Genomic DNA, 21,940 nt, shown 5'->3' with positions numbered 1-21,940 from the left:
CTGTGTTCACTTTTGTGTTCTTTTAGTCAGTGAAATCTCAGTTGGTCTCTATTTCTTTTCATCAAAACAGATGTTCCAAATATACCTATTGGAGTTTCATGACTGTGGTCATTGTTTTCTGTTGCTTGTAAGCAGGTGCTTGGTGTGATAGTCTGATTTGCCAGGAACTGAGTGTTCAGGTTAATGAATGATGAAATAATTCATATAGGTTAGCTGGGACTTGAGTAGCCCTAATCCATCTGGTAAATATGGTGAAAGGTTTGAAAATAGATTACTGGAAGTTTGAAGAATGTGTTACTTGGATCCCCCTGTGTCCAGTCATCTCCAAAAAATAACCCCAAACAAACAAAACCACAAATGAACAAAACCCCCAAAACAACAAAAAACCCAAACCTTCATCTGAGTGTTAGAACTATATTTAGTAAATAGCATGCTATAAAAATTTTTAAATTGTATATACTGGATGTTAAAAAAAAGAAACAACTCACAAATATTCCTTACTGACACAAACTATTAATTGTTTTATTCTTAATACTGGAGCTACATGGACAGATCTAGCCTCTCAACCTTCTGCCTCATATTGGGAAACTTGTAAACAGTAGTGTTTTCTGAAACAAGGCTGTTTTGAAGCTTTGAACAAACAGGGGTGCAAGTCTAATGGCCAAAAGAACATTTAGGAGCTACAGTTTCATCCATTTAGTGTTCAAATGTACTCACTAGTACTACACTGTAGGTGTACAAGGTAAATGCAAGGTTAACAGTTTGTCAAGCAATTGCTAGCCTAGAAAGTCTGTATCTTCTTTGTGTTATTCCTTAAGGCATATTTTATGCTTTGCTTCAGTCAGATGGGTCAGTAATTTTGGCACATTCATTCATTAAAAACTAAAGTGAAGAAATATCTGTAATGTCATTATGATGCATTCAAAGTAAAGGGATCTTTATATTTTTACTTTCTGGAACAATATAATGTCTCGTGAGTCAGCTGGCTGGTCATATGGCCCAAGGCAATTTTTTACATTCAGGAGTATTTTTTAGGACTACTAGATTGGCTTTTAAAAATTAGTACCTTCCTGCAGAAAGCAGCATGCAATTTACCTTAGCCTAGTTCTTTGATCAAAGTAGGTGACATCCACCCTCAGTGACAGAGGCTATCAGAGTTAACAGAGATACTTATACATGTGGATTATTTTTTCTCTTCAGCTCTGCTTAGCTTAGGAGAATCAAAACTGGTTCTTTTTTTCTTCTGCTTATTAAGCAGAAAAGCAGATGAGCAGGTAAAAAAGTGAATTTCTTGAATTTAATCTAAAAGTCCCAGTATTTTTAATATTAGTATTTGAGCAAAATGAGTCACTTCTGGAAGGAGAGCAGATAAAGCATAAACTATGATTTTAAATGGAGTAACTGAAGATCTCTGTTTATAGTCTGTATGGCTGTAGACATTCAATATGTTTGCAAATTCGGTACTAGCAAAATGCTTCTTCTTTTCCAGAAGGAAAAAGAAAAAAAGAAAGAAGAGAAAAAGAGAGAGAAAGAATCAGAAAAAACATCAAAACAGTTAACAGCTGAAAAGGTAATAAGAGTTTCTTTTTTTCCACTTATTTAAAAGTGACACATAGTATTACATATGTTCAGGGATTTGGGGAAAAAAATAAAGTGTATGTGAGTTGTGATCTGGTTAATGCATATGAATTGTTTGCTTGTGCTGTTGCTTCCATACAAAGGTTGGTTGACTATACGATGAGGAATGTGTTTAGGAGAAGAGGAAAATGCCTCAGGGTCATGGACCACTGCTATTCTTGCACAGAAAATTGTCATTTTTATTGAGTCCTGTATTATCATCTAATACTGTCTTTGATAAATGAATATGTTTTAAACATAAATATAAAATCTGTAGAATTTAATTAGTAATTTTAAATAACTTAAAAATTTGCCACTAAGATCATGTCACAAAACATGACCAGCAAACAACTTATGGTGCTTCTTTCCACAGCCATGTTAAAGCACAATGAGCAGCCTTAGCAATGTAGGCACAATTAAAATTTCATATGCACTTCTGCAGTGAGTTAATATTAAACAAAAAGGAAATTGGTAATTTTAGTATTAAATATAATAATTTCTTTTAATACAGATGTTTTCTCTCTGATCTTGTGAATCCATTAATATGTTCAGGTCTGTAGTGTAGTCTGCAGAATGCATTGGAGTCTCCATCTGTCAGTTTATTCCGCCATCGTACTGTGTTATAATTATGAAAAATGTTGTGTGTTCACAGACTATGATTGCAGATGTATTTCTAATTCAGCTTTCAAATAGAGTACTTTTTCATTTTACATAATAAAACAAGATACAAAAAAAAAAGCATACTTGGAGGGGGGAAAAAAGCCCGTCCCCAGTACAAATATAATTTTTCTTAAATTAGAAAGCAGATTTGGAATGAGTTAGTGCAGAAGCAAATTTTCTTTCCACAATTCCTGAAGCTTCACTGAGCTATTGTTACTGATATGGTACGAGGTTAAAGTAAGTTTATGGATGACAATAAAAATATTATAACGGTTAATTACTTTATGGGGGTGTCCAGCCAAGTTAAATGTTTCATTTTGTTCCTTATAATAATATACTTCATTTACAAAGGCTAAAAACATTGCTGTGGTTTGGAAACATTATCTTTCTAGATCTTCCCAAAGATCTACTTTTGGACTAGGAGAGAGGGTCTCACTTTGTAAGGATGCATGAACTTTGTTATGTGGCTGGAAATATTTGGTAAGTGGGGGGAAGTGACAACAGAGCGTAGTTACAGCTAAGGGATTATCCTACCACTTGAAATAAAAAACCAATTCTAATGCCACTGATTAGATTTACATTTGAAAAGTCATTAGATTATCAGTTAATGATTAGACAAATAAAAAGAAGTATTTTGATTTTAAATGCTTATACTACAAAATGTGGAATTTGGTAAATATATCTGTATTAGATAATCGTGCCGTTGTAACAGCTGTGAAATGTTTGAAGTACTGCAGCATATTTTATTCCATTATTAATGTGTCAGCACTGACTGCTCAAATGGAACTCATCTCTGTGTCATCTTTTTAATTTAAGACATTCTTCAAGCTTGGGCTTTTAAAGGATCATTCATTCAAAATAAACTGCTTTCACACTGTAAATTTTATATTTTTTAAAGGTCTAGTTGCTTTCTGTAATCCAAATGAAGGAGAGCTCTATCATATGTTTATTTCTGCTGGACAGTGTTGGTGAGGTAGAAAACAAAGATTTTCTTTTCATACCAATAATACATTGGTGCTTTTGCAGTGTGTTATTGCTTTAGAGAGCTGATAAACATTAGTATTTCAGTAATAATTATACACTTCACATCCAGATAGAGACTGGCTGTAGGATGTTTTAAATATTGCCTCCTGAATCACCAGGGGAATGCAGGCATCTTGACCATAGTATTGATGTTTTCAGCAAACACATCAAGCAGTAGATGGTTATTTTTCCCAGTTCCTGGAGGAGGAAACATTATGAGAAGTCTGCACACCTCCTATTGAAAGTCACTGGTTGCCTTTAGTACAGGCATGGTTGATATCCAGTCTAGCTGTTCCAGGCTTGGGAAGTTAATTAAAAAAATGTGAGCAAGCAGTTTGCAGTTCTCTCACAATTTTGAGAGTTCTTTTAGATTAAGGTAATTCAAGCAGTGTTTTAGCTATCCTACAGAAGAATGAATAAAGATGGAAAACATTAGAGGTCTTAATCTGGTAAAAAGAATTCATCTTTTTACTAGAGAAAACTTCAGATCTATTCTCAAGTGTCATGAACTCCTGTAAGTCTTCAATTCCTAGTGACTTAGATTTTATCTTTTGTTGAGATTAAATTTCTTAGCTCTTAAAACAAGAATATGCATCCTAAAAATTTAAAATGTTCACATTCAATTCTCATGGCCTTATCTCTGCTTCATAGAGCTAATTTGCTCCTACATCCATGTGAGCGTCTTTCTCTTGTCACTAACTAGATCCTGTCACTAACTTATCCTTAGCCTTTAGCAAGCTAAATGTCTAGCATAATTTCTTTTGCATTTTCAAATATTACTGAAAAGTTCTAGCACTGATGTAGTAAGCTTATGATCCTTATATGACACTAATGTGTCAGGCAATTATCACATAAAAGATACTTTGTTGATTATAATGCTTTGATAAACAAAGACCATCATCTTTTAACTTATTTAATAATAGTGAGTTTTGTTACTGAAATTGATTTTCAGTAAAGAATCATCATGTGCTTGAAGTGGGTTTCTGGGGAAGTATTTTTTTCTTCTCTCCCATTGGAGAGTTCAGAAGCAGTGTAGAATTTCTTCAAGATCAGAGAGATCTACTGCAGAACAGTGAGTAGCAAGGATACTTGGCTTGACTGTTTTTGTGTGCTGTTCACTTTGCTGAGATTACTGGGTAATTTGTAATATAACAAGATCTTACTATGTCAGCTACTGATTGAGTCTAGTCCAGTGATTTTATTAGAAGCAGCCAACAACAAGATGTTCCACATCAGATCTGCAAAACTCTTAATAAAACACATGACATTGCCAAGCTACTGGCAGCTATAATGTTTTTTTCAGTCTAACTGAAGAAAGTTAAGAAACTTGTGTAAGTTACCCAGGGTCTTTCCTCCCTCTCTGCCTCCACTATTTCCACAATTGCAGATCTCAAGTTTCCTTAGTGCTTCTGCCTAAAAAAACTTTATCCTTACAGTTACTTTGATGAATCAGGAAAAATTCTGCAAGAAAACTGCTGCAACAATTATTATGTAATTTTTCATGACATGAAAACTGGGGCCAGGTTATTTGAAGCTGAATGTTCACTCAAAGCCCAGCTTATTTGCAAACAACAGAAGTACAAATTTTAGCAATATTAAAAATGTGTTGAATTGCAGGAATAAATGATCAAACTGAGCTAATTGGGTGCTTCTTAATGTTTCCTATGGGCCAACAGTAGGATAATAGCATAAGGCAGACTGTCATGTAGTGGAACCAAGTTTTACATGTTCTGTACAGACAGTTAAAATTAAGAGATTTTAAATTGACTAAAAAAGTCTCATGTTGCAAGAATGCAATGCATTTTATTAGTGGGGAGGGGAAAAAAGTCTGTAGTTTGGCCACCAATCTTACATATTTTGTTGGTAATTGCATAAGAAAACCTTTAATTTGCGGGCAGGAAAAAACAGCTAGACTTTCACTAGCCAATTTTCAACTTCATCATCCTGCCTGCCCTTTCATCAGCAGCTGAGGAGCGTTCCCTGCTTATTAATTGCTCTTCTGCACAGCTGAAGGTAGTGAAATTTCACAAATCAGCCATGATTTTATTTTTTTTCCTTTCTTTTCTGTTGAAGCTGACTGAACAAGTTCTCTGTTCAGGAACAGAGTAAAGCACTGAACTCCTTTTTTATTTCTGGAGTCAGTGGAATTCTTGTTCATCCTTGAGTAATTGAATGTGTTCAATTTAGAATTGTTCGGGATTTAAAAAAGAATATGTAGCATAAGTAGTCTCCTTGTGCAAGAAAGAGCTCTCAAAGCCTCATACCAGTTTTCTGAAATAAAATTTAATCTGTGTAGATAGTTTACCTAAACTTTCTTCTTGGAGCACAGAGGAGCACTTTAGGTAAGCTCCATGCTATTCTCCATGCAGCAGGTTGGAGCAGGCTCAGTGTGCACTCCACCTGCCTTGTACCTGTCTTCCACTGGAAGGAAGCACAGAAAAGTGGGACATGAGGTGCATTAGGTCATCTGGGCTGAGCGACCCAGGGGCATGCTGGGGCATGGCCAGTGTGTGAGCCGGGGACACTGTGTGCCCCAGGGACAAAGAGGAGCTGCAGAGTCAACTGAGGAATATTCACAAGCAATCAAACAATAGAAGGAATATTTCATTTAGTAATGGTGTGTGCTTTGCACTACTTAGAACAGGAAAGTTAGACTGATCTGGATGAATGTAACCAGGACTGTTTAGTTTTTCAAGACATATCTGTTTATGTACTTCCGCAGTACAAATTCAAAAAAAAAGGCATCACTAGGTATGATGCTGTGAGGCTCTGGAGTGCTCCCAGAGTAAAGAAGAAGAAAATGAGCGTTCAGATTTTTGTAGAGTTCAACTTTTTATGAAGTCTAATTTTTAAATAAGGAAAACCTGGTGTGCAACAGTGCTAACAACCCAGAATTAAGTCAGCAGTTATTTGGAAAACTGTCCATGGAAAACTTGGTAAATATTTCTAATAACCAAAATTAAAAAGTTCAGCTAAGTCCATGACACTGAATGCTTTGGAAGTGTTTGGGTTCAGTGCTGTGTAGCTTTCTCTGCTGTTCAGTTTAGGGGTTTCAGAGGAGTTGAGTACTGTTATGAAAATATTGTGATGTTTTCTCTGTAAAATACTGCGTGTTGGGGACTATCCAAGTTATGGAAGTAACTTTAGGACAAGATTGTGTTGTACTGGGACAGTAAAGTTGAATGGTTAGGATATATATAAGAACTATATAAAGAACTATAAACTACTTTTTTTTTTCACTAAGTACTTGTGCATTTGCAAACTCAACACTCAAAGATTTTTGATTAATATCAACACTCAAAGTTAAAGATTTTTTCATTCTGCTGAACATATCAGAATGATTAATGGTTCTGAAGGACCACAGCAGTTGCACTTGATTAACTGAAGTTCAAAATGACACGGTGAGTTAGTTTGGTTTATTATATTGCTTTTTGAATTTGAAACTGGCTCTTGGTTTTGTATAAAGTTATTTCAAGTGACAGGAATGGGTCAGTTGGAGGTTATTTTTCAATGGTAGTATATCAAATGCTGTTTTCCTTCCCCAAAATGAAGACTAAATTGGCAGATTAAACTTGGCAGTAACAGTGAGCTGCTGCCTCTCTGTCAGCTGGTACCGGGCAGCACCAGATGGCCTGTATTAGAGGTACAGACACTGGTTTATTTGCCTTTAAAATTTACTGGAGAACCCCTCAAAAGTGGGGGCAAGTCACACCTAGTGGCTTGTCCCCTTCATATAGGAAAACCAATGTGAAATACTCATTTAACCAAATAGGAAGAGCTTAACATAGCTTGTTAGGATGGTGTGTGTGTTTTCCCCCAAAGACAGCCTAAAACTCCCACAAAAATCAATCTGCTTGGACTATTGAGGCAAAAAAAGCTATCAGTCCCCCTTACTTCTCTGGGATGTACTTTTCTTATCCAAAGTATTGCAAGTTATCATCCTAATAATTTTGTGCAAGGAGAAATGAGTTGGAGCAAATAGTGCTGTAGTGTTCTTCACTTCTTTAGAACTGAGTAGCACTGTAAGAATGCATGGAAGAAATTAAAGCCTGCAGAATAGTTAGTGTCTACCTAAACACCAGTTAGGTGAAAGTGATCCCTTCAGGTGTTTACTTTAAACTTGTAAGAATAAATGGATTCAGAAATATTGACCTGAATGATAATTTAAATACATAATCCCGTTATAAATAGTCTAAATGTGTTCTTTATTTTGATACTCTATTGTTGATAATTTGCTAAATCACATGAACAGTTGATAATATTTCCTTAGACATCTTAATATTATTTGCCTGAATGATTTATTTTTAAAATATCTTTTCCTTCTGATTTTTATATAAAATGAAATATTACTTTAAATTGTAATAAAAAATCATGTATATCATGGGAACAGAAAAATAGAAACTTTTGTTCTCTGATTGAATACATAGTCTTATTTATGCTCTTAGTCCTTGTTTTCATAAATTCAGACTAAGCAGGTAAGAATTAAAGCTCAGGATTTATGGGTATGCGATAAGGCATCGGGCAACCTTTTTCCCTGCCTGCTGCCCCCACAATGGGTGAGGAGTTTAAGGCTTTTCAGTCTGCATTTTACAGTCTGTGGACCTCTCCCAGCCTGGTTTCACATTTCTAATCATACCTTCTCAGTCTTACGGAAGAGATCAGATTATTTGGGGTTCTTTTGTTGTTTTGAATGCTAATCTGGAGGAAAGCAAATCAAATTAGATTCTTCCTAAAACGGTGCTATTAATTCCTTTTGCAGGTAACAAAGGACTTCTTCTGTTTGAGGATTGCTATGAAAAATAGTCTTACTTAATGGAATTAATCTGTCATGGCTCTTATTTCGTATTTGCAGTTGTAGACAAAGAAATAAGGAAACAGATATTGCAATTAGAAGCAATGAAAGAAACCTCTTTTTTGTCAGGGGAAAAAAAAAAGAGAGAAGTTTTTATCTTTCTGATGTTGGCGTTCAGGAAGGGTATCACTTTTTTTTTCCTCAGCTGTATGTGTTTGCTGTATCAGCTTGATCCTCTCTACTCTGGTCTTGCAGCAGCACAGAATTTTAATGCAATTTCAAAAAATTCTATGCAAGTAGAATCTAAAAACAATGAGAAGAAGCTAGAGTCGGGGCTACTTTGGTTAAATTTGCTTTTGTTTAACTTGCCAAACTGTTTTTACTAGAAATCTCGTTTAAGTTTGCTTAGTTTTAATTGATCCTCTGTTACACTTCGGTCCATGCATGTTCAAAACATAATACTGCCTTGGGTTTCAGTTGTTAATACTTATTAACAGATGGCATTTTCAGCTTGTGATAAGCTCCATAATTTTTCCTGGTGACTTTGAGACAATTAAGACAACATTACATATGCTTTTTTGTATACTGAACAAAATTAAGTGGACACATTTAAACAAATATGTACTAAATCAGCCTTACTCATGGGTGGATGCTGTCTTTAGGAAAAAGATGTTCTGAGACATTTGAGACCACAGGACCATGCATGATTAAAACTGCAAATCTCATGTAAAAAGTTTTATTAAAATTACAGTACTAGTTAGGAGATTGTGCACAATCAATCAAATGTGCAGGAACAAAATGGATGCATTTACCTAAGTGGTACTGATACATGGAACTGAATGTAAAGAAGGATAAGGATTGGATAAGATGAAGCTGATAAGAGGAAAAATACTCTAATTTAAATAATGTCACTCAAAATAATAATCTTATCTTGTTTTGAATAATAGGCTTCCTTTGTTTTCCTAAAATAATGCAAGTACTGGAACATGGGCAAAGCAATCAAGTGTTTTTGTGTGTTCTGTTTCATTTCACCATGCTTAGGCTAGAACGTGCTTAACCTCACTCTGGTGTGTGACCATCAAGATAGGGCAGTGGCATAGTGGGATATCCTGTCTGAAGTGCAAATCTCTCTTTACTGAAGAGTAAAGACACTGACATATTTTTCATAAAAAATTTATTTTATTCACTGGCAATATTAAATCTCCAACATGAGCTTAAGCTTTAAATGGATGATGATAATAATAATAATATGCCATGAAATGTTTCAGCAATGTTCCAGTGCCATGCAACAACTTTGTGTGTCTTCCATCTTAAATTTGCAGTTGACATAGGTATTGATTGTGTGCCTTTTTTGCTAAAAAGAATATTTCTTTGGACTTTTCAATTTATTGCATTTTGATAGTTCCTTTTGACACTGGAATAGTTGTGTGGAACCATTTATGACTCTGGCATTCATACTGTTGCATAATTATGTTGTCACAAAGTTAACTCAAAGGTAGTCGGAAAATAGTACTGTAGCCATGATAGAGGTAGAAGCAGGGTCTTTCAACACAATTTGAAGGAAATTGACAAGTTTCTCACACTAGATAATTTTCTCAGATGAAAAGTTACCAGTTACCTAGTTGTTCAAATAACTGGCAGCTCTTTAATTCTAAATTGCTTACTTGTATCAGTCAGAAATGTTAACCCATCTGTAGTGAATTGCCTCTTCACTCTGTCAAAAAAAGAATTGCAACTGGATGAGCTTGTGTTTTAGTTTTACTTGAATTTTTTCTTTTATGAAATAGGTACCTGAAGTTAGAAGAAAATGGGGCAGTTCTGAGGTTGGTCCCCAGGCATGCTGCTGTACTGTTGTAAAACAAATCTGTCCTACCTCTCTGCTCAGCAAGTATTGTCTCAGCTTGAGCATATTGTACTTCATGTCAGAGTAAGGTACTGCAGGCTTGTGTGCTAGGCAGAAAGGGTATATTACACAGAGTAGTAACAAGGGTGACTTCTGTTCAAGAGAAAATACAGATTTTTTGTCTTACCTATTTAACCCTCAGTTTACACTGTCAGTGGATATCAGCGTATGTTTTTCTTTGGTTCAAAAGTGGGTTATTTTTGTTTAAATGAAACAAGTTGGACTGAATCTTAGCATAAATGCAGAAATGAATGATGGAACAAACAAACCAAAGGCCTTGTAATATCACTCTGAAGGGCCAGTTTAAAAACTTTGGCATCTTTGAAACTGTAAAGATAAAAGCTGTAAAAGGCTTTTACATTTTGTAAGGATGATTCAAGTATGCCATATATATACCTAAATTTCCATATAGGTTCACATTTATTTAAACTGGAGGATTAGAAGCAGGAAGAAGCTTGACTTATTTCCGGTTGAGATGGAGGTTGCAATGGTTATTGATAGTTCATGTTAAAGATTATGATCGTATATGAAGAATGAAGACAAAGAAAATGGTGCTTGCCCAAGTAGAGAGAAATTCATTTTGGTATTGCATTTGATCGGTTAAAATTACTTAGCTTTTAAAGTAATTGTTTCAAAATGATTAACTTTGAAATGAGAGCAAAATTGAGGAAAAATACCCTGACTGGCAGAAGAAATTAATGTAGCTAATGATGCATAAGTATTTATTAAACATTTCTCCCTCTCACTAAGTTCTGCATTTGTGAAACAGAATTATGTGTATGTACGTGAGGATGATAAAGTACTCATCAGCTTTCTCCTAACTTCTCTAGTGGTTCAAGAAAGCAACAAACTGATACAGAAGTAAGAAAAATAAACCTGTGGGGCTATTTCAGTCTTGTTAGCTGTCACAGAGAGGGTTGAATTTCTGTGGAGCTAATTGAGAGGCTTTTTCAAATGCATCTCCAGAGAAATAGTATGCTTAGACTTCATAAAGTGTTTGTAGTATTCTGTTTGTGATAATGACAGAAATTATACCAGCACAGAGTATGAGTCCAACACTCTGAATAAAATTTCCTAACTCAGAGATTGTTTCTATGAAACATTACTCAGTGTGGTGTTGTAAGACTAAAGCATAAAGACTGTAAGAATCAGATGAACAACAACAGAGGGTGAAGTGGAGTAATCTAATCAGTAAAAAGAGAGCCAGTGATCTGCTTCTAGAACATCAAAGGAAAGTAGTAAGGTGGGTCAAGGAAAAAGAGTCTTTCCCAGGAATACCAGGCAAGTAAGGGGTGATTGCATATTAGGGTATAGGATGTGGGATGCAGAGAGAAAAGAGCTTGGGAATGGCACAGAATATTGTACACAACTTATTATGGGATGTTTAGGTGACACAGACCAAACCAGGGGAATACAAAAATCAAGGTGGATTGGGGTGTAGCAAGCTTGAGGAAGCAGGGGAGAAGTGAATAAAAAGGGGCAGTCACGTATGTGCTGGTTGTTGGGTAGGTTGCTGGGCAGTAGGATTGTCTGAGCCTTCACTTGATCTCTACAGGCTATTCTGTATTCTTGCCAAGTGCTATTTGCAACTATTGAGTGTGAGTGCATTGTCTCTTCTGTGCTTGTGTGGGAACACTTGCAAACTTCAGGTACCAGGCAGGTGGGGTAAGAGGCTGGTTCTGGCCACTGGAAAGAGGCTGCAGGCCTGAGGAATTTGAGGGTCAGCACCTGAAGAGACCATTATCTGGAAGCCAACTATTTACAAGGCATCATGTCTAACACCAGCTGCCAGAGACAGACATATGTGTGATCACACCTGATGTGTGCTAACAGGCAGCACATTTCACACACAGGGAGTAAGATACCAACACCTGGAATGTTCTAAGGTATGAGCTGATTGCTGGCTAAGGGTGTAGGGTCTTGATATTAAATGAAGTTTCACGTAAAAAGCATTTTTCAGCAAAAAAAGCCCTTCCATTGTAGTTAACGGAAATACTGAGAAGCATGCCTTCATGAATAGGGATGGAAAGTATTTCTTTGATTTTTTTTTTTTAACTCTGAGCTCAATGAGTTACCATGCCTAAAACAGTTCATTCTTGCCTGGATATATATGAAGTAGGAATTACAAATAAATGCCCTTTAGTTCTGATTGGGTACAATGATGTTGTATTATGTATTACTTGAAAGGCTTTTGAAAGGAAAGTTATAACAGAAAATAGTTTAATGAGGAGCTGGAACTGATATAGCTGCATTATTGTAATCTTGCTGAGGCTAATGAGCGCAATAGAAATCAAGTAGAAATGTGTAAGCTGAGTTCATGTAACCATAATATGTGATTTGAAAACTGAAGGTGTGTTTAAAATAGCTTATAAAATTACAAACCATGTTTATTGCATTTCACAGCTTGCAAACTGAGATGCATTAAAACACTTTGACCCTAATCCGATTTATAGCTCTCATAACGGGACACTGGATTAGCTGTAAGATGGATCTTTTGAGGTTTTCTGCTTTATAGTGATTTCTTCTGATGCAAACCCCAGGTTTTATTGGATTAAAAGCAGAATTCTTCCATTTTATCTAAATCAAGTTCCATGACAAGATAATACAAAATAGGAAAAGGGTTGATAAACAGCTTTTTCTCTGCCTTTTGTGTCCTTGTAAACAGGTCCTTGCTTTTGGGTTCAAATACAGTAATTTCAAAGATTTACAGCTGCAGGAAACTGCTCAAGTCTTTGCTCCCAGAATCTCTGGAAAACTTGAATACCTCTGCATTCAGACTGCATGCCTCCCCTGTTCTGCAGTCTTGCCATCCCTAGCTCAGCTTTAAGTTGCTACATCTTGTGACCATTACCTAGATATCATCTTGCTATCTTTTGATGCTTTTTTCAAGTATCAAACTTAGGAAAAAGAGCTTTTCCTCTCTCTTTCAGACCCTCTTCTTAACTTTTCCACTTTAAGAAGTTAATATATTTTAATTGGAATGCATAGATCTATTGTTTCAAATGTGGTTGTTGCTATATAGATTTAATACATGAATATAAGAGTAAGGATTTATCTCTGATACTTTTCTGTAGTCTCAGCAGTAGGTATAAAAAGAAAGCCAACTTAATTGCAGAAAATTGTACTTTTACATGGTTCATATGTTATTTTGAGCAAGGTAAAAGGGCCTCTAAGATTGTCTGATGCATTAGAAAGGAGCTAAACCAATTCAGCTAAGTACAAGACATAAAAGGTTTTAAGCCTTCATGGAACATATTGACTAAAGTAAATGAGATCTGAGCTAACATTTTAAATTCAGTTAAAATACAATGTTAGTACTGCTTGTTCAATAAGTAAGAACAAAGGAATAATCTTAATCCATTTTCACAGAAATGATTAGTGTATTAGCCTAGACCCAGCTGAAATCATATTAATGGGATAAGATTATGGTGCAAGGTCTGTTATTTCTGCCATGGAGTTTTTAATTCAAATTACTAAAGATATAATGCATTTTATATAATCTTGCTTTAACTGTGAAAATCGAATGAAATCCACATACCCAGGTTTTTAAAGTGGAGATGTAGATCAAGGACCACTTTAAAAACTTTTCCTTTGGGTATGTATTTTAACTGAAGGACCTTCACGTGTACAGAATCATATTCAGCAACATCAAAAGGCAATTTGGTTTCTTTTGTTTGCTTAGTGTGAATGCCTTAAATAGGCTTACCCAGGTGAGTGTGAGTAGTTCAGTGTCTGTGAGTGATTAACTGAAATAATCACAATAGCCTCTTAAATAATCAATTTACATTTTCCCCTTGGCTTGACTCTTTGTTTCAAGATAATTCTAGTTTGATAAATAAGAATGATGACTTTGTTGTTGTTGTTAACATGCAGGTTTTTCTCTTGATTAGAAATGCATCAGAGTTTGATTGCAGAGTTGCTGTAGTCTATGCAACTTCACAATGATACCAAGTTTTACTTAGTGTTTCAATATAGTGCATCAGTTTTCTGGCTTTTTTGCTAGTTAGGCAAAATAGGAGTTCATCACGTGCTAAAAGTGTCCTCAGTTCTGAAAAGATAGTTCAGTTTCTAAATATCTGCATCTTTAGTTGCAAGTCTGAAAAAATAAGTGCTGCTGGTATTTTAAAGGAAGGTAAAAAAAATAACACATTTCATCTTTAATGCCATTTAAATAAAATATTATGAAAATACTAGTTTTTACCTATTTTCAGATCAGGTATGAAAGATATAAAAATATTCTTTAAAAATTCTAGGATGTGCCTACATGAGTAACACTGTAAATGGCTACGGACTAAACTTTTAAAGCATAAGCATCAGAAAAATATCTACAAACCTATTGCAAGATATAGTAAATTACTAACATTATTTTCTCATATGGCAATTCTCAAATGTTTATGCTCTCCTGCAAGTTTTATTGTGAGCAGGTAATGAAGAGGGAAGGAATCCAATTGCTTTATGCACAGGGCGTACAATTTCTATGTATTAAGAGCAAAGGAGAGCTTTTGTTCAGTAACTGTAGAGGCGTAAATGAGCTCTAGTGAGAAAACTGGAAATTGCTTTTAAGTAAGTTAGAAGTGCTTTTCACAAAATTATTTAATGTATCTTCAGCTTTCCTTAGGCTTCTTATAGTTAAGGTAGGGAATATGAGTTAGAAATACAATGGTATTCAGATGCATTTTAAACAGACTAAGTTCTAGATTTGTATGAATTTTTCATTGAAGTGGAAAATTCAGGAAAAAATTGTAAAGGAAAATGGGAGCAGATAAGTGGACTGGACAGCTGATGAATCAGCTTTTTGACAGTGACTGATATCTTGCTTGAGAGTAGGAGAGATTTTTAGATTAGTAACTTATGACTGCTCTGACTGTAGTGTTTTTCTACTTTAGAGGTATTAATCATGTGGCTTATGTCCTGAACTATGTATGCTACCCTCTTTAAATGCTCTCACACTGTGTAAATGAGAGTAAGGTCAATGATAATCCTAAATGCTGGTGTTGAAATCTGCTAAATTATTTCCATTATTATCTTGCAGTAGAGTTTGGCAAAATTCTGCTTGTTTTTAAAGTATTTTGTGTGGTTACATTTTTACTGAATGTCATATCTTTTAGAGCTGTTAAACCCTTAAAATCTGTACATACGATGATAACTCACATAAGGTTACAGAAGCAGAAAATGGAAACTTGAATCTCCCTTTTATAAAGAAAAATAATCACAGTATTTTCACTGAGTGCTGGCACTTTTGAACCAGGCATTATAGAAAAGATTTGTTCACAACTATCAGTTCCAGTGCAAAATGCCCTCAGCTGCCTGTCAGAGGAGAGTATTCTGGGGAACAGAGATGTGCAGAAGAGTAGCCCATAGATTTAGACTATAGGCCCTAGAATGTATAATCATATTAAACAATGTTCTGAAAGGATACCAGTATCCTTACTTATTTAACAAACTTGTATTATTTTCCTATTTTACTACAATAGTAATTTTAAAAAGGCAGTGGGTTTGACTGCAGAACAATGTATTTGATGCTAGATCTGAATATTCTTACTGTTTTATCATTAAAAATGTAGCACTTATCAGAAGACCTCACGTATGTTATCTGTTCTGTCAACCAAGCAAGCAGGTATAAAGCTTTCTACTTGCCTCTTGTATTTCCCTGCCCATCTTGTGCACCTAGTAGCCAGATGTGTTTGGGCACAGTGCTGAAAGTTGGGAAAGGACAAGCTTGTTTTGCAGTAAGGGAGCTGTGGTTGCAGGAGCCCTGGACCTCATAGCATCATGTTATGTGAATTTAATCATATTGTGAATTTAATTGGTGTACGACAGTCAGTCATGGTGGTACTGACACTCCTTTCTGTCTTGCCCATATATAACCATATACCCTATAGGCAACATACTATGTGCTGTACTGTAATCTCTGTACAGAGGAAGGAGGGGAATTGACTTGGCAATGCTTTCATTTCTTTTTCTTTTTTTCTGAGGCAGAATGAATCACTCATTTAATGGTTATCTCCAAAAATAGCTGGCTGAAAAAAATTTGATGAGATACCCCACTGACACACTGGACTTCCTACAGTATGTGACTTATGCTTCAGGTGTTACTCAATTTTCTTCACAATCTCATCTCCTGCAGATTTGCAGTCCAAGTTTCTGTGAGAAAGCATTGCTGCTCATTTCAGGGAGTTGGAGTTTACCTTTGAATGAGTCAACTGTAAAACTATAATACTCAGATTCAGATCTTTGAGGCTTGGGTACACTGAGCTTCAATGAGAAAACTGAATTTGGGAATTCACTGTAGTTTGCTGGATGAGGTTTGTGTATAGGTTGATTCGCTTGACTCATGTGCTCCTTGCATCTGTTTGACAAAGTCTTTAGAGTGCCAGAAAAAGGGAAGAGAAGGTGGTTGTGGAGAAAATCTACCAACAGGGAAGTACTGCTGATGCCTAAGTGTATGTGTATGTCTGTGTGTGTGTGTAGTCCTTGAATGTACTTAATGAGGTGCTCGGAGGTTGGCTTGCTTAAATTAGCAAAACAAGAAATGTGATTGTGCAAAGTGAGCAAAACTGAAATGATATAGTTATCAAAGTATCACCACTCAGTAATAGCCAGAACACCAGTGTGTTATCAACAGTGCTGTAGCCACAAATCCAAACTATAGCATTGTATTGACTGCTGTGAAGAATGTGAACTCCATCCCAGCCAGACCCAGAAAGGCAATTAGTTTGAAAAACATAAAGTGCCTATCATTTCCCTTGTCCTTGTCAAAGAAACATCTTTATTCACTAATAATTTGTTTTAGAGTAACATATAAGAGAGAGAAACAAGTCTGTAAAATCAACTCTAGAACTTAAGGTGTGAATAGAGTAGTTAACACTGTTATTTGCTGATTTATTTGGTTTCATTTAACTCAAGATAAGTATTTCCCATTAATTAGATTGAACTAGAATGGTGTAACTAGTAGTATATTGAGAGCAATACATTGTGAGAGCTCAATAAAGGCCGATATTGATTTCTGTAAAATGGAGCTTTCTTTTTTAACTTCAGACCCAGCAGACACCTTCTTTTTTTCTTCTTTTTTTTTTAAATTTTTTTTTCTTTTTTGCTGGCCTAACCTGGTGTTCGTACCCATTTTTTCGAAATTAAACCTCACATAACTTCTGTTGTTGCATAAAATTAGTAAAGAAAGAATAAAGGAGGGTGGCACAGTAATGCAATATTAAATGCAAGTTGCTGATTTAAAAGATGCTCTTTCATGATGGAATGAAAAACTTTCTCATTCTGTGTAAATTGAGAAGTTTTTGACAATGGTGTTCTTTTCATCTTTAAGGACGAAGCCAAAATTTTGGTACAGACTTTCATAGCTTTTCCAGAAAAACCTGATAGACTGGAAATCACCTTCAAGTCTTAGAGCTGATGTTGGATAAATGAGCAAGATTGATAGGTGACTAACCCTGCCATTCTCTAATGGTAGGGAAATGAGCAAGATTAATTAAATCATAGACAGTATCTGTATGAATTACAAGAAGACTGCCTGGTGCAGCTTCCACTAATAAAAGTATTGTCTCTCAGTGTGAGATTAAAGGAGGCTTGTGCACTTGGTGGTGTTAAAATCAGATAAGTTAGAGGTGACCTGGTCTTCTCCACTGTTGCCTGCTTTTGGATTTTGTTTGTGATGGTTTCTTAGCACAGAACATTACAGTTGGCCAAGGTGTACTGTGGAGGTATATGGAGATTACCAGCATAGAAATTTCTATCAATTTCAAGCCAGTTGATGTACAGTGACAGTGTGAGGGAAATTAGGTGAAGGTCCAAATACTCATTTCTGCATTTTCATTTTAATTAAGTAGGAAAGAGATGCTGCTTCTTATATGTAGACATAATTTCTCAGTTGTTCATTTCAGTAGAGGTAGAGTTACAAGGAGTTCACAAATATTTTAAAATATTTGCTTTTTAGATACTGAAAGATGATTAATCTTGTGTGAGGACTACTTACAGATGTGGTATTAGCACCATACTGTCACAATTGTTTTGTAGATGTGCAGCAGACAAGATTAAGGCATCACTCAATTTGGGTATAAAATTGGGAGTCATTCATCACTGGATACTAAGAATTAAATGCGAGCAGCAGCTTGAAGAGAGAATTGTTTCCTTGATGGCACTTTTATCCATTTTCAATTCCATCACAAAACCTTATTGAAGATAAAGGAAGACACCCTGTGATGCTCCACCCTTGTCTGCCAAGCCAGTCACAACGCTGTTTAAAGTGTTGGTTTGCTCAAGCATGGCTTCCTCTTGATGAAGCCGTGCTGATTTCTTCCATTAACATTCTTGTCCTTTTTGTGCCTGGAATTGGTTTCCAGGTTAGTTGTTCCATTGCCTTCCAAGTTATTGAGGTAAGACTAAGAAACCAGTTGTTCCCTGGGTCTTGCTTCTTGCCCCTGAAGAACGGGCTGGCAGAGGAGCATAAGAAGAGTGGAAGGTTAAAAGGACTGCATTGGAAAATAAAACAATAAAAGATTATTGTATCCCAGTCACCTGTCATCTACAGGATTGCAAAAATTTATAGTGCCTATACTGTATCTGAGTAACGAGTGTGACCCTGCTCCTGTACTGAAAATATGTGCTTAATCAGTGAAAATACTTGTAAGAGATTACAAGGTTAATTCTTTATTTGCCTCCTTAATTTGGCCAAAGTATCTAATACCTGCTGATCAAAGGGTAATTTAAATTAGGTTCTGTGGTTCTTTTCATAACAAGGACTCAAGTTTTTTAGGTAAAAAATTCCAAGTCATGCTGATCATGTGGAGGATGTAACACTTGGAAGCTTGTTCTGGCTTCAGTTTCTTTCAGTGATATTTGCAGACAAACTGTTTTCAATAATCTCAGAATAATTGAAGGCAGTGGACATTGCTTGCTTGCAGTAGGTCTTCAACATGAGAAGAACCCTGAAGGGTAATGTAGTGGCCATAAGTGACAACTGTGAAAAATAGCCATGTAAGACCTGCATATCAAAGATGTATTGATATTCTGCTGTTTGCAAGGACAGTATTTCAGAAGAATGTTCTAGCAGCATAAAAATGATTTTGAATGAGAAGATGTTAATACATGACCTGAAGTAAATATATCTAGAAATTGCTATAACCATGTACTTCATTCACTAAACCCACATATATTACTAAGACAATCTTGGATGTCATAAAAAAATAGTAGCCCCAGTAACCTTGAAGGCTCCACTTGAAAATAAATGCACAAAATTGTGTACCTATTCCTTCTACCTGCCTTTTTCATATCAGATTCTTAATGATATTTTAGTTTACTTAATGCTGCTTAATCTCCTGTTTTTAATGTGGTCTTATTCCAAAGGGCATAGTAAGGAATAGGTTATCTAGTACTGGTGTCAATACATAAAAATAATTGCTGTGGGATTCAAGGAGACTAGTAATAGAAACTGAGATGAATCTTAGTGCAGCAAGACTCCCAAGCATTTGTCATGCTACCTTGCAAGTCTACAAAATGTGGTGTTTTTAAGATAGAACACAACACTAAATTAAACAGGAAGTTTAAGAAATGTCACTGCCTTGTTATGCAGTTTTTTCTGTTGCACACTTCTGTGCTCACTGAGTGCAATACTTAACATCTTGAAAGGCCACTCTCTACATTAAGTTAGTCATGAATGATTCCTATTGTGGCAAACCTGTTAAAAAGAAATTAAACATCACATTTCTCTTTATGATTTGAAGTAAAATTTTCTAGTGACTCCAGACTGGCTTCCTTTTTGTTATTGTCCAAAGTTTCAATACTTTGCTTATGCCAGAATTACATGGGCTGGAAGAGACCTCTTGAGGTTCTCTCCTCAACCCAGATATATGGCATGATCTCTGCTAGAGAGCACTGAAGTAAGCCATTGCTTTTTGTTACATCTACCTCAGGTGGGCCACAGTGCAGAATCCATGGGACTGAACAGAGAACAATACTCTCAAAAGCAGCATGGTACTGAGGGTCATTTAGGTATTCTTAAAAGTAATTGTGTGTGAGCATGTTTCTTGTTCTAACTTATCCCACTGGTGCCGTACCTAGTTTATGCCTAAGTGCAGGTGACTTTAGAGAAGTCCCTGTCTATCTGTGAATCATGGCAGACCTTAAGCACCAAACAAATGTCTTCTGAATTGGCACAGGAGCCCTCCTATGTGCCATGAAGCATCTTAAACAGAAATAAAGGCATGCTGAATTACAGAATTGATCGAAATCTCACACAGGAGGATAGGAAATTCCAGGAAATGGTGCTTGTTGTGGTGAGAGAATGGGGGAACAAAATAATTTTGCAGATATAATTAAAGAGGAAGATCTTTTGTTCCAGATATCTGCTGAATATTGCTTTGTGTGTCTGCTGTTATACAGATGAATTATTGGTAAATGTTAGGTGACTAATGTGTTTTTTCATTTTCTGAAGATTAGAATATTGGTGAAAATTGTGTAGCTGCAAAGATGTTGAATAGTGCTTTGAGGAGAAAAATCTTCACCAAGGAAACAAATGCAGTATTAATAGCTAGAAATATTTGATATACTGATGACCTTGAAAACAATTTTTGCAGCTTTTCTTAAAGTAATTAACTATGAAGTAACCTTAAAATCTAGTAGTTTACTTACTGGCAAGGGGAGCAAAAGGGGACAGAAACTTTTGATCAAGAAATAATAGTTACAATATTGGAAAAGGGCATTTTAAGAGATCATATTTTTGTAGAAATTCATATTTTTATACCTTATATTTTCATTGCCTTTTTATTGAAAGAGTGATGAAACAGAAATATGCATTTAATATGTACTGAAAACATTTATTTGACAAAGCAGAGGACCTAAGTAAATTATTCCTCCCATATTTTTTAAATTTTTGTTTAGATAATGAAATTAAATTACCACAGTCGTAAGTACCAAATAAAAGAAAGTGCTGTTTGGACTTTTTAATTCTTATTAATGTATGCACAAGTGTTTGACTTCTGTGAAAAGTTTGCATTCAAAACTAACCTGTCAAGCTTTAAATTATTTCAGACTTGTGGTTTTAGGTAGTTATCAGAAATCTAATACAGTGTCATGAAAATTTGCACATTTAATATAATTGTAACGGTCTTTCTTTTCAGTTGAAAAAAATAATTCTGTATTCATAATTTTTAAGCTATTTAAGCAAAAGGAAAACGAAACAAAACAGTTTTATGAAATAAAGGAGCATGTCAGAAATGCTTTTTACAACTTCTGTGACCCGTAGTGTTTCCTACAGAGATGGAGAAAACTCAGATATTCAAGGTTTTATGGCACATTCGGTTTTGAAGTACTTACCGTTAGTTCTGATTAGTGTTTATAATAATAATTTTGTTGGTTTATGGCATATTTACTGAGATATGGTCAGTTGTAGAAAACTTCATTTTGAATTGTCACTTTTAAAAAATTCTTGATGTGCTGTCATGGTTTACTTTCAAAAGTGATACTTTTTTGTGTTTGGAATCGGTGTGCTGTGCTCCAGATTGTAAACACAGTGTTGAAAGTTACAATGCACAATAGAGTCAAGGAATTCATTTTTCATCAGGCTATTTCCCAAACATCTGGATCTTGAGCAAGATGTGTAAATTCAAACTAAGGATTTTTGGCAAGAGGGAGCAAGTATTTTTCTGAGAGATTAGCAAGGGTCAGATTATTTGTGATGGTACCTGTTTGCAGTACCTGCAGGAATGGAGTTTGGTTAATTAGGGCTCTTTGCTGAAGGTTTTCAGTGGGGATTTGCTCATGTAAGGGGAGTGTCTGTAGTGTAACAGGCTTCAGTTCACTTGGGCTGCCTTTGAATACTCTTGAGTTTCCTCACTGCTCTTTACAAACACCAAGCTCTTTACACTTTATCCCCCTTAGGCAGGAGAGGAAGAAAGTAAAGGAGTACCTAAAACAGATCTTTATACAATCGTGTT

General features: G+C 35.5%; 1 protein-coding gene across 6 annotated transcripts in view; it reads left to right on the top strand.

Annotated features, from left to right (window-relative positions):
• SMAP1 (small ArfGAP 1) overlaps positions 1-21,940 on the top strand; it is a 91,202-nt gene that overhangs the window by 45,809 nt on the left and 23,453 nt on the right. For all 6 annotated transcript variants that reach the window (XM_050972187.1, XM_050972192.1, XM_050972190.1 and 3 more), the window contains one exon: positions 1,490-1,570. In XM_050972187.1, the coding sequence (XP_050828144.1) occupies positions 1,490-1,570 (81 nt within the window). The remainder of the gene's footprint in view (positions 1-1,489; positions 1,571-21,940) is intronic.

This window comes from Serinus canaria, chromosome 3 (assembly GCF_022539315.1).
Source record: "Serinus canaria isolate serCan28SL12 chromosome 3, serCan2020, whole genome shotgun sequence".
In the NCBI taxonomy this organism is placed as follows: Eukaryota; Metazoa; Chordata; class Aves; order Passeriformes; family Fringillidae; genus Serinus; species Serinus canaria.
This window is presented reverse-complemented; position numbering and strand designations above follow the sequence as displayed.